At 48.7% G+C, this 12,569-nt stretch overlaps 2 protein-coding genes across 3 annotated transcripts in view; one reads left to right on the plus strand and one right to left on the minus strand.

Annotated features, from left to right (window-relative positions):
- Positions 1–10,182, minus strand: part of NUP188 (nucleoporin 188) — a 63,947-nt gene extending 53,765 nt beyond the window's left edge. For both annotated transcript variants that reach the window (XM_066366994.1, XM_066366996.1), the window contains exons 1-3: positions 10,121–10,182; positions 3,435–3,489; positions 255–328 (exon numbers count right to left, since the gene is read on the minus strand). In XM_066366994.1, coding sequence (XP_066223091.1) covers positions 255–328; positions 3,435–3,489; positions 10,121–10,152 — 161 coding nt within the window. In that variant the 5' untranslated portion in view covers positions 10,153–10,182. The remainder of the gene's footprint in view (positions 1–254; positions 329–3,434; positions 3,490–10,120) is intronic.
- An 81-nt stretch (positions 10,183–10,263) lies between these two features.
- DOLK (dolichol kinase) lies at positions 10,264–12,354 on the plus strand. Its single transcript, XM_066367012.1, has one exon. It carries the CDS (start codon positions 10,571–10,573, stop codon positions 12,191–12,193), a length of 1,623 nt encoding a protein of 540 aa, XP_066223109.1. The 5' UTR covers positions 10,264–10,570; the 3' UTR covers positions 12,194–12,354.
- The last annotated feature ends 215 nt before the right edge of the window (positions 12,355–12,569 follow it).

Raw genomic sequence — 12,569 nt, forward strand, 5'->3', positions numbered from 1 at the left:
AACTACTTCTCATTCCCCCCACCTCCTCTCTCTATAAAATCAATAAATAAAATATTTTTAAAAAATTAAAACTAAAAATACAGGTTCCCACTGGTTTCTTTTAAAAAGACAATTTGGTTTCCACTGGTAACCAAATTGTATTCTCTCTGATCTACCTAACCCAGCAATACCATAAAATCATATATAAAAATACTTTCACCTATGCCAGCTTCCTCAGGGAAATTACTCTAACCCGACACACATGATAGCCATACCTGGGAGGTTTATAGTAAGAAAGCCCTTCTAATAGCCGCTGCCAGTGTTTATTCAGTTCTGCCTCAATCTGATTCTGGAAAAGAACAAGAAAATTACATGAATCCAATTTTAATCAGATTCCAGGATCACACTGATGATTACATATTTCTTTGAGTCTTTTATTTATTTATTTACTTATTTTTATTATTTTTTTTTGTGTGTGTATTTTTCTGAAGCTAGAAACGGGGAGAGACAGTCAGACAGACTCCCGCATGCGCCCGACCGGGATCCACCCGGCATGCCCACCAGGGGGTGACGCTCTGCCCACCAGGGGGCGATGCTCTGCCCCTCCGGGGCGTCGCTCTGCCGAGACCAGAGCCACTCTAGCGCCTGGGGCAGAGGCCAAGAAGCCATCCCCAGCGCCCAGGCCATCTTTGCTCCAATGGAGCCTCGGCTGTGGGAGGGGAGGAGAGAGACAGAGAGGAAGGAGAGGGGGAGAGGTGGAGAAGCAGATGGGCGCTTCTCCTGTGTGCCCTGGCCGGGAATCGAACCCGGGACTTCTGCACACCAAGCCGACACTCTACCACTGAACCAACCGGCCAGGGCCTCTTTGAGTCTTTTAAATATGTGTTCTTTGCCATGGCTGAAATCTTTTTCTTTTTTTTTTTTTTTTTTGACAGAGACCGAGTCAGAGAGAGGTACAAATAAGGACAGACACACAGGAAAGAAAAGAGATGAGAAGCACCAAGTCTTCAGTGTGGCACCTTAGTTGCTCATTGATTGCTTTCTCATATGTGCCTTGTCTGGGGGGCTACAGCAGAGCTAGTGACCTCTTGTTCAAGTCAGCGATCTTGGGCTCAGGCCAGCAACCATAGGGTCATGTCTATCATCCCACGCTCAAGCCAGAGACCTTGGGGTTTCAAACCTGGGTCCCTGCATCCCAGTCTGATGCTTTATCCACTGCGCCACCGCCTGGTCAGGCTGAAATAATTTTGAATACAAAATTCTGCAGCCTCTTTTTCTTTGCTTAACATTCTAATATAATGGGCCTCACCAGGTAGTGGTACAATGGACAAAGTGTCAACCTGGGATGCTAAGGACCCAGGTTCAAGCCAAGGTTACTGCCTTGAGCACAGGCTCATCTGGCTTGAGTGCAGGCTCACCAGCCTGAAAGCAGGCTCTTAGATATGACCTCGTGGTCACTGACTTCAGCCCAAAGGTCGATGGCCTAAAGCTCAGGGTCACTGGCTTGGGCAAGGGGTCCCGGGCTCGGCTGGAGCCCCTCGTTCAAGGCACAGATGAGAAAACAATCAATGAACAATTAAAGTGCTACAATTATGAGTTGATGTTTCTCATTTCTCTCCCTTCCTATCTGTCTCTGTCTCTATCGCTAAAAAAAGGGGAAAATTCTAACATAATGATTTAACCTTATTATGAAATTATTTATAAACATCCTTTAGAGGTTGCATATTTTATCAAGTGGCTAGATCAAATTTATTTACCATTCTCCTAATGTTATATGCACTCAAGCTAACTGTAATTCCTTATTAATATATATACGGTTAAGACTTTTGTGCACAAAACTCTTTCAGGACTTCTTTCTTTTATGTTTTTTTATTTATTCATTTTAGAGAGGAGAGAGTGAGAGTGAGAGAGAGAGAGAGAGAGAGAGAAAGCAGGGAGGAGCAGGAAGCATCAACTCCCATATGTGCCTTAACCAGACAAGCGCAGGGTTTCAAACCAGCGACCTCAGTGTTCCAGGTCAACGCTTTATCCACTGCGCCACCACAGGTCAGGCAGGACTTCTTTCTTTTAAAAGATACAGTCCTAGGCCCTGGCTAGTTGGCTCAGTGGTAGAGCGTCGGCCTGGCGTGTGGAAGTCCTGAGTTCAATTCCTGGCCAGGACACACAGAAGAAGCACCCATCTTCTTCTCCACCCTCCCCCTCTCCTTTTTATCTCTCTCTTCCCCTCCTGCAGCCAAGGCTCCACTGGAGCAAAGTTGGCCTAGGCGCTGAGGATGGCTCCATAGCCTCATCTCAGGCGCTAGAACGACTCTGGTTGCAATGGACCAACACCCCAGATGGGCAGAGCATTGCCCCCTGGTGGGTATGCCAGGTGGATCCCGGTCGGGCAATGTGGGAGTCTGTCCCTCTGCCTCCCCATTTCTCACTTCAGAAAAATACAAAACAGCCTGACCAGGCGGTGGCACAGTGGATACAGCGTCGGACTGGGATGCAGAGGACCCAGGTTCGAGACTCCGAGATCGCCAGCTTGAGTGCGGGCTCATCTGGTTTGAGCAAAAGCTCACCAGCTTGGACCCAAGGTCGCTGGCTCGAGCAAGGGGTTACTCGGTCTGCTGAAGGCCCATGGTCAAGGCACATATGAGAAAGCAATCAATGAACAACTAAGGTGTCGCAATGCACAACGAAAAACTAATGATTGATGCTTCTCATCTCTCTGTTCCTGTCTGTCTGTCCCTGTCTATCCCTCTCTCTGACTCTCTCTCTGTCTCTGGAAAAAAAGAAAAAAAAAAGAAAAATACAAAACAAAATACAGTCCTAGAAGTAAAGTTTTCAGATGCAGGCATATCATCTAGACTACAAGACACACCACATTTTAGCAGAGAGAAAAAAATGCATGTTTATATAAAGTTTTGGGATAAAAAACTATTTACTTCCTATTTCAAAAAGAAGGCTATTTTTAAAAATAATATAAACTATACAGGCTCTAGCTGGTTGGCTCAGTGGTAGAGCATTGGCCAACATGTGGATGTCCTGGGTTCAATTCCCAGTCGGGGCACCCAAGAGAAGTGACTATCTGCTTCTCTACTCCTCCTCTCCCCTTTTTCTCTCTCTCTTTCTCTCTCTCTCTCTCTCTCTTTTCTCCTCCCACAGGCTCAACTGGTTCAAGTACATTAGCTCCAGGCACTGAGAATGGCTCTGTGGAGCCTCTGTCTCAGGTGCTAAAAATAGGTTGAAAGCATGGCCCTAGATGGAGAGAGCAGCAGCCTCAGACAGGAGTTGCCACCAGGTGGATCCCAGTTGGGGCACATGTGGGAGTCTGTCTCTCTATCTCCCCTCCTCTTATTTGGAAAGGAAGAAACAAAAAAAATATATATGATATATGTGTATATATATTGTATAGTATATATATACTATACAAAGAACCATAGAATCCACTCAAGAACACTACCACTTACCAGTTCTCTCAGAGCTGACCTTCCAAGCAGAATTGTCCACAGTTCTCTACTGCTTCTGAAAAATGACAGAAAGCAAACTTGATTAAGCCACCTCACAGCTATTTTGTCTACTCACTAAAGCAAAAAGCTCAACTTACAAAACGTTAAAATTTTGGATAGTAATCCTACTATATTCCTTGAAGTTTGATGCTCAAAAATTGAGAAACTAAAATATAGCTTTTCTGTGCCAATAGTGCTCTCACAAACATAGTGAACATTCCAAAAACCTGCCAGACTTTCTGTAAGAAGTATGGCAAGCATCAACCCCACAAAGTAACAATAAAGAAGGACAAGGATTCTCTACGTTTGCAGGGAAAACGGTGTTATGACAGGAAGCAGAGTGGCTACGATAGGCAAACTAAGATGGTTTTGCACAGAAAGGCTAAACCTACAAAGCAGATTGTGCTGAGGCTTGAATGTGTTGAGCCCAACTGCAAATCTAAGAGAATGCTGGCTATCTGAACTGGGAGAAGCTAAGAGGAAGGACCAAGTGATCTAGTTCTAAGCTTCATACTTTGTTTTACTTTGTGACAATAAAATCTTGAGGATATGTTCACTTTCAAACAAACAAAGTGAAACATAAGATTAGCCTGACCAGGCGGTGGCACAGTGGATACAGCGTCGGACTAGGATGCCGAGGACCTAGGTTCGAGACCTTGAGGTCGCCAACTTGAGTGCGGGCTCATCTGGTTTGAGCAAAAGCTCACCAGCTTGAACCCAAGGTCGCTGGCTCGAGCAAGGGGTTACTCCGTCTGCTGAAGGCCCATGGTCAAGGCACATATGAGAAAGCAATCAATGAACAACTGAGGTCTCACAATGAAAAACTGATGATTGATGCTTCTCATCTCTCTCTGTTCCTGTCTGTCTGTCCCTGTCTATCCCTCTCTCTGACTCTCTCTCTGTCCCTGTAAAAAAAAAAAAAAAAAAAAAAAGACTCTAAAAAATAACAAAAAACATAAGATTACAAGCTAACCTAATAGGTACTGTGTTGAAAATGAGGATGGCCACAATATTTTAACACATTTAAGATGCCAATAATTGCAGGACACGTGGTTATTTAGGTTCTAAAATTCATCAATAATAAAACACATTCTGACTTCAGAAGTAGTAAAAGTGTGGGGGAAAAAGTATATTTTAGAATTAATGAAATTAGTAATTAATAAATTACAGTATATCCATCCCTATGCTAAGGAGATGATTTAATTTAGTATATCTAGCTCCTCCCTTCTAATTAAAATGCAGAGACTGATAAGAAAGAAGAATCTAGAAGAGGACTATGTATATTTCAGGACTCCCACCTTCACAAAATTTTCTAAATGCTTGATATAATTCACTTTCTCAATCATAACAGTCATTATGAATGGTATTATATCTGTTCATATTCTTTATTTAGAGAATTTTTATGAGTTTACTTGAGCCAAAGTAACAACATATGTCAGGGAGCAAGATCTCAAATGCTCCTGTTCATTTATTAATAAATTCTCTGTAGGTGCCACATGCAATGCTAGACAGATGAGATCAGACAAATACACGTTAGACACAGCCCCCGCCCCCAATGAGCTCTTCAAATATACTCTTCACCAAGTGCTTACCCCAGTTTTTTTCCCAATGCAAGCCTCTGAAATTTCAGGAAATATTTTGGGATTTAATTTTTTTTTTTAAGTCTAGAATTAAGTTTCAAAATGTAGCCATTAAGAAATTCTCTAGCCTGACCAGGCGGTGGCACAGTGGATAGAGCATCGGACTGGGATGTGGAGGACCCAGGTTCCAGATCCTGAGGTCGCCAGCTTGAGCTCAGGCTCATCTGGCTTGAGCAAAAAAAAGCTCACCAGCTTGGACCCAAGGTCGCTGTCTTGAGCAAGGGGTTACTCGGTCTGCTGAAGGCCCACAGTCAAGGCACATATGAGAAAGCAATCAATGAACAACTAAGGTGTCCCAACGAAAAACTGATGATTGATGCTTCTCATCTCTCTCCCTTCCTGTCTGTCTGTCTCTATCTATCCTTCTCTCTGACTCTCTCTGTCCCTGTAAAAAAAAAAGAAAGAAAGAAATTCTCTAGCCTGACTGGTGGTGGCACAGTGGATATAGCATCAATCTGGGATGCTGAAGACCAAGGCTAGAAACCCCAAGGTGCCTGGCTTGAGCATGGCTCATCCATCTTGAAAATGGGCTTGCCGACTTGAGCGTGGGATCATAGACATGGCCCCATGGTCGCTGGCTTCAGCCTAAAGGTCACTCATTTGAAACCTAAGGTTACTGGCTTAGACTCAAGGTCATTGGCTTGAGCAAAAGGTCACTGGCTCGGCTGGAGCCCCCCTAGTCAAGGCATGTATGAGAAGCAATGAATGAACAACTAAAGCGCAACTGTGAGTTGATATTTATCTCTCTCCCTTTCTGTCTCTCTCTCATTCTGTTTCTCTCTTGTTCTATATAAATAAAAGTAAAAATAAATAAAATCCTGACCAAGCAGTGGTGCAGTGGATAGAATATCGGACTGGGACATACAGGACACGGATTTGAAACACCGAGGTCACCAGCTTGACCATGGGTTCACCAGCTCAAGCAAGGGATCGCTGGCCTTGAGTGTGGGATCATAGACATGACCCCATGGTCGCTGGCTTTAGCCCAAAGGTCGCTGGCTTGAGTAAGGGGTCACTGGCTCTGCTGTAGCTTCCCAGTCAAGGCACATATGAGAACACAATCAATGAACAACTAAGGCAGGGGTCAGGAACCTATGGCTTGTGAGCCAGATGTGGCTCTTTTGATGGCTGCATCTGGCTCGCAAACAAATCTTTAATAAAAAAATAATGTTAAAAATATAAAACATTCTCATGTATTACAATCCATTCATTTCCTACTGCTCATGTTATTGGTTGTGGGTGGCTAGAGCCAATCACAGCTGTCCTCCGGGACAACATCAAATTTTTATTGGATAATGCTTAACGTACACAGGTCGTTTTATGGCTCTCATGGAATTACATTTTAAAATATGTGGCATTCATGGCTCTCTCAGCCAAAAAGGTTCCCGACCCCGAACTAAGGAGATGCAAAAAAGAATTGATGCTTCTCATCTCTCTCCTTTACTGTCTGTCACTATCTGTCTCTCTCTCTCTCTGTCAATAAATAAATAAATAAGTAAAATGGTATATACTTTTACTTGACCAAAAATAGCTTCTGGTTTGCACAAAATTTACTAGATACCTGTTATATAACACATAGCGGAGGGGGGGGGGTTAAGTATTACATCAAAATTAATAGAAAGAGCCTGACCTGTGATGGCGCAGTGGATTAAGCGTTAACCTGGAATACGAGATCGCTGGTTTGAAGCCCTGGGCTTGCTCAGTCAAGGCACATGCAAGAAGCAACTATGATTCAATGCTTACTGCTTCTCACCTCCTCCCCCGCTTTCTCTCTCTCTCTCTCTACTCTTTCTAAAAATCAATAAATAAAATCTTTAAAGAATATAATGGAAAGAAATTTATCATTAATTGAAGGCTTTTGTATGCCTGAGCTAAATGACTCTATCTTAATTTTTATTTTTTATTTATTTATTTTATTTTATTTTTTTACAGAGACAGAGAGAGAGAGTCAGAGAGAGGGATAGACAGGGACAGATAGACAGGAACAGAGAGAGATGAGAAGCATCAATCATTAGTTTTTCATTGCGCGTTGCAACACCTTAGTTGTTCATTGATTGCTTTCTCATATGTGCCTTGACCGTGGGCCTTTAGTAGACCGAGTAACCCCTTGCTGGAGCCAGTGATCTTGGGTTCAAGCTGATGGGCTTTTGCTCAAACCAGATGAGCCCGCGCTCAAGCTGGTGACCTCGGGGTCTCGAACCTGGGTCCTCCGCATCCCAATCCAACGCTCTATCCACTGTGTCACCGCCTGGTCAGGCTAAATGACTCTATCTTAATCATCCATTTTTTAATTTCAAAAAACTTTAATTTGTCCACATTTGCTTCCGAAACTTAGGCCCCTAACTAGTTAGGCAGCAGCAATTTCTAGAAGAGAAGACCACTACCCATACTCAAGGACCAGCTGCCAAGTTCAGAATTCCGTGTGTGTGTGTGTGTGTGTGTGTGTGTGTGTGTGTCAGAGACAGAGAAAGAATCAGAGATAGGGACAGACAGACAGGAAGAGAGAGATGACAAGCACCAACTCTTTGTTGCGGCTCCTTAGTTGTTCATTGATTGCTTTCTCATACGTTCCTTGACCGGGACTCTACAGCAGAGTGAGTGACACCTTGCTCAAGCCAGAGACCATCGGGTCATCATGTCTATGATCCCACGCTAAAGCCAGCGACCCTGCACTCAAGCTGGTGACTTCGGGGTTTTAGACCTCAGGGCTTCGAATCTCAGTCCTACGCTCCCAGTCCGATACTCTATCCACTGTGCACCGCCTGGTCAAGCATCAAACCATAATTTTTTTATTTTTTTTTATTTTTATTTTTTGTATTTTTCTGAAGCTGGAAACGGGAGAGACAGTCAGACAGACTCCCGCATGCGCCCGACCGGGATCCACCCGGCACGCCCACCAGGGGCGATGCTCTGCCCACCAGGGGGCGATGCTCTGCCCCTCGGGGGTGTCGCTCTATTGCGACCAGAGCCACTCTAGCGCCTGGGGCAGAGGCCAAGGAGCCATCCCCAGCGCCCCGGCCATCTTTGCTCCAATGGAGCCTTGGCTGCGGGAGGGGAAGAGAGAGACAGAGAGGAAGGAGAGGGGGTGGGGGTGGAGAAGCAGATGGGTGCTTCTCCTGTGTGCCCTAGCCGGGAATCAAACCCGGGACACCCGCACGCCAGGCCAACGCTCTACCACTGAGCCAAACGGCTAGGGCAAACCATAATTTTTTTTAAGCCCAGGTACACCACTTAGACTTCTATAAACACATTAAGTGAAGAACACAAAAGATATCCCAAAAATGCCTATATTCAAATTGAGCTTCTGTCAAACACTAACTGACCTTCCCCAAACCCCAAGCTAGCCAATGATATTATTCCATTTTTGACTAGTGCAACTCACATTAACATATGCAGCGACTTTTCCACATGCTTCAGAGCCACCTCAATGCCATTCTATAAAGGACTCAGGTTGGGAAAAACACACTCAACTGCTAAGGGGGCCTGTCTGAAGTCATTTGTATATCAGAAGGCACCAGGAATAGAAAGTTTTTGCAGCCCAGATCTGAAGGCTGCTCAGTACAATCCCAATCGTCACAATGTGACTTCCAGCACAGAAAGAAAGCTCGCTCTCCAAATATTGGCTGTGAGCAAAGCAGTGTCTAGAACTCCTGGTGTCGTCTCTTCCATCTCCAAGTATGAGTTTGGTAGGTTGCCCAGGGTGATCAAAGCGTTTTTCAGGCAAACCAATGCTTTTTCTTCCCTTGTTCTCATTCATTTAAGGGCACACCTCACCCTGCAGGAGCTAAACTTGACCCCAGCTCCACCATGGTTATGAAACAACCCTAAGACAAGGAGCGCACAGGGACCACAACAGCCGCAGGATACAGGAGAGGCTGTGAAACAGCAGAGGAAAAAGCAAACTGGTCCTCACGAGTTTCCAGTTTCCGACGGGAATCCCAAAGCAGAACATCTCACCTGTGCTGACAAGTGAAGGACGTGGCATCAGAGAAGATGGCCAACGTTTGTAATACTACTGACCAAGAGAGCCTACGACATGCCCTTCTGGGTGTCAAGGACAGGGCAGCGGACAAGACCAAAAAAGCAGGGAAACCAAGCCGTCACAGGGAACGCTAAGTGACAGGGATGTTTAATTTGAGGGAGGGAGGGAGAATGGATGACACTTGACACTGTGTCGTGGAAGACAGAGGCTCAAGCTTCCGAGCCTGTCGAAGGGACTCCGTCTGAACCCTCACTTTGGGCCCACTTAGCCGGTTCTGAGCTGGATCTGTGAGTCATCTGTAAAACAGCAAGTGCCCCTCGGAGTTGGGAGAACTGAGAAATAACGCACGGAAAGCGCCCTCCCCCCCGGGGGTCAGGCTAGCCAGCGCTCCATCAGGAAGACCTGTCTCTAACTGATCGTCACCTCCGCGTCCCCAGAGCCCAGCTCGGCGCCGGGACCTGGAGGATCCGGGCTCGCCCGGGCGGGCGGAACCGACGCCCCAGAACGCGGGCAGACGGATGAATGAAAGGCCGCGCGGAGAAAAGAGGGCAGACACCGCAGGGAGGCGGCGCGGCGCCGCACGAAGCACCCCTAACCAGAGCACCCGGGGAATCGGGGAGCGCCGCCAGGGTCGCGGGTGGGCGCCCCCCAGGCGACCGCCAAGCGCCCCACCGCGCCCCGCAGGAGCGTCACGCCGGACGAAGAGGCGCGGGGGGGGGGGGTAGGGGGCGCTGAGGGACGCACCGGTGGGGAGAGGGAAGGAAGGGAAAGAGGCTGGGTGAGCACACGGAGGCCGGTGCCGAGGGTAGGGATAGGGCACCGGCCCCCTTCTTGGAGCAGTCACCTCAGATGCCCGCGCGCGGGGACCGTTTGGACGTAACCGCCTCCCACCTCGGCGCCCGTCCACCTTGCCGGGCTTCGCCCCGCTACCGCCGCCACACCTCATCCCTGACTCCCGGCCCACTTCCTCTTGGCTTTCACCCCACTCCTCACAGCCACCTCCGCCGACTCGGCCCGCTCCGCACCTTACACACGGCTCGCCGGCGGCAGCCGCCATCTTCGCGCGCGCTCGCGCGCGCCTAGCCCCGCCCCCAGACGCCATGCCCCCACGTGACCGCTCGCCTTCAAACGGGCGCGTGGACGGGGCTTTCCGTCACGTGACGACGGGGCGGGGTCAAGATGGCGACCCTTAGAGAGGTTAAGAACCCACGGCGAGGGCAACCAAAGCTGTGATGAAGGCGGCAGAGTGGCGACTTCTACCCCGTAGGTGGGAGATGGTGGAGACTGATCCGGCACCAGCTCCCAGGCGTCAGAGAGTGCCTTACAGCGGGACTTGCGTCCTCGCAGCTGGAGAACGGAGAGAGAAGGTGCTGGCTGGGTGAATCTGCGGCTCTCTGCCTGGCAGGGCTCGAGGGATCCAGGGTCCTAGGCGTCCCTAGTCACTCTGGTTTGCCCGGGGTCCCAGGTCTAGAGACATGACCCGAGAGCGCGCTCCCCCGGCCCCGGCCCCGGGGACCGGAGCTCCGCTGAGCGGATCGGTGTTGGCCGAGGCGGCAGTGGTGTTTGCGGTGGTGCTGAGCATTCACGCACTCGTGTTGGACCGATACTCGTGGTGTGCCGTGGCTCTCGCAGTGCAGGCCTTTTACGTCCAGTACAAGTGGGACCGGCTGCTACAGCAGGGAAGCGCTGTCTTCCAGTTCCGAATGTCCGCAAACAGTGGCCTATTGCCCTCTTCGATGGTCATGCCTTTGCTTGGACTGGTCATGAAGGAGCGCTGCCAGGCTGCTGGGAACCCATATTTCGAACGCTTTGGAATTGTGGTGGCAGCCACTGGCATGGCAGTGGCTCTCTTCTCATCGGTGTTGGCACTGGGCATCACTCGCCCAGTGCCGACCAACACCTGTGTCATCTCAGGCTTGGCTGGATCTCTCATCATTTATATCATGAAGCACTCACTGAGTGTGGGCGAGGTCATCGAGGTCCTGGAGGTCCTGTTGATCTTCGTCTACCTCAACATGATCCTGCTGTACCTGCTTCCCCGCTGCTTCACCCCTGGGGAGGCACTGCTGGTGTTGGGTGGCATCAGCTTCATGCTCAACCAGCTCATCAAGCGTTCTCTTACTGTGGTGGAAAGCCAGGGGGACCCTGTGGACTTCCTCCTGCTGGTCGCAGTGATAGGGATGGTACTCATGGGCCTCTTCTTCAGCACCCTTTTTGTCTTCATGGACTCAAGTACCTGGGCCTCCTCCATCTTCTTCCACCTTATGACTTGTGTGTTGGGCCTTGGCGTGGTCCTGCCCTGGCTCCACCGGCTCATCCGCAGGAACCCCCTGCTCTGGCTTCTACAATTCCTCTTCCAGACGGAAACCCGCATCTACCTCCTAGGTTACTGGTCTCTGCTGGCCACTTTTGCCTGCCTGGTGGTGCTGTATCAGAATGCCAAGCGATCATCTTCTGAATCCAAGAAGCACCAGGCCCCCACCATTACCCGGAAGTATTTCCACTTCATTGTGGTAGCCACCTACATCCCAGGTATCATCTTTGACCGACCACTGCTCTATGTGGCCGCCACTGTGTGTCTGGCAGTGTTCATTTTCCTCGAGTACGTGCGCTATTTCCGCATTAAGCCCCTGGGCCACACTCTGCGGAGCCTCCTCTCCCTCTTCCTGGATGAACGAGACAGCGGACCGCTCATCCTGACACACATCTACCTGCTTCTGGGCATGTCTCTTCCCATTTGGCTAGTCCCCAGACCCTGCACACAGAAGGGTAACCTGGGGGGCGCGAGGGCCCTAGTCCCCTATGCTGGTGTCCTGGCTGTGGGTGTGGGTGACACTGTGGCCTCCATCTTCGGCAGCACTATGGGGGAGATCCGCTGGCCTGGAACCAAAAAGACTTTCGAGGGGACCATGACATCTATATTTGCCCAGATCATTTCTGTAGCTCTGATCTTAATCTTTGACAGTGGAGTGGACCTAAACCACAGTTACGCTTGGATTTTGGGGTCCATCAGTACTGTGTCCCTCTTAGAAGCATACACTACACAGATAGACAATCTCCTTTTGCCTCTCTACCTCCTGGTATTGCTGATGGCCTAGCTGCTCCGCAGCAGCAATGGAGGAAAGGGGCCCGCCCAATGGGGAGGATGAATGGTCCCCACAGTGGCTAGCCACTTGGGCATGAAGAGCCAAGGAATGAGAAGCAGATTTGATTTTTTTCAGTTGATTCAGATTCAAAATAAAAATTAAAGTTCTTCTGGGTTTAGTTTTGCTGATATTAAAAAGTAAAGAGGCTTGAACTTAAAATACGCTCGAGCCCCCATTCCCACCTCGCAATCCTTAGAGGGGCCGGTGTGGACACTGAAGGCCATATTGCATAATGGTTAACACTTTAGGTTCTGTGTCAAACTAAACTGGTCAAGCCTTGACTGTCCCACTTCTTAACAGTGTGAGTGGCTTAACCACTCCGGACCTC

Source organism: Saccopteryx leptura, chromosome 2 (assembly GCF_036850995.1).
Source record: "Saccopteryx leptura isolate mSacLep1 chromosome 2, mSacLep1_pri_phased_curated, whole genome shotgun sequence".
NCBI lineage: Eukaryota > Metazoa > Chordata > Mammalia > Chiroptera > Emballonuridae > Saccopteryx > Saccopteryx leptura.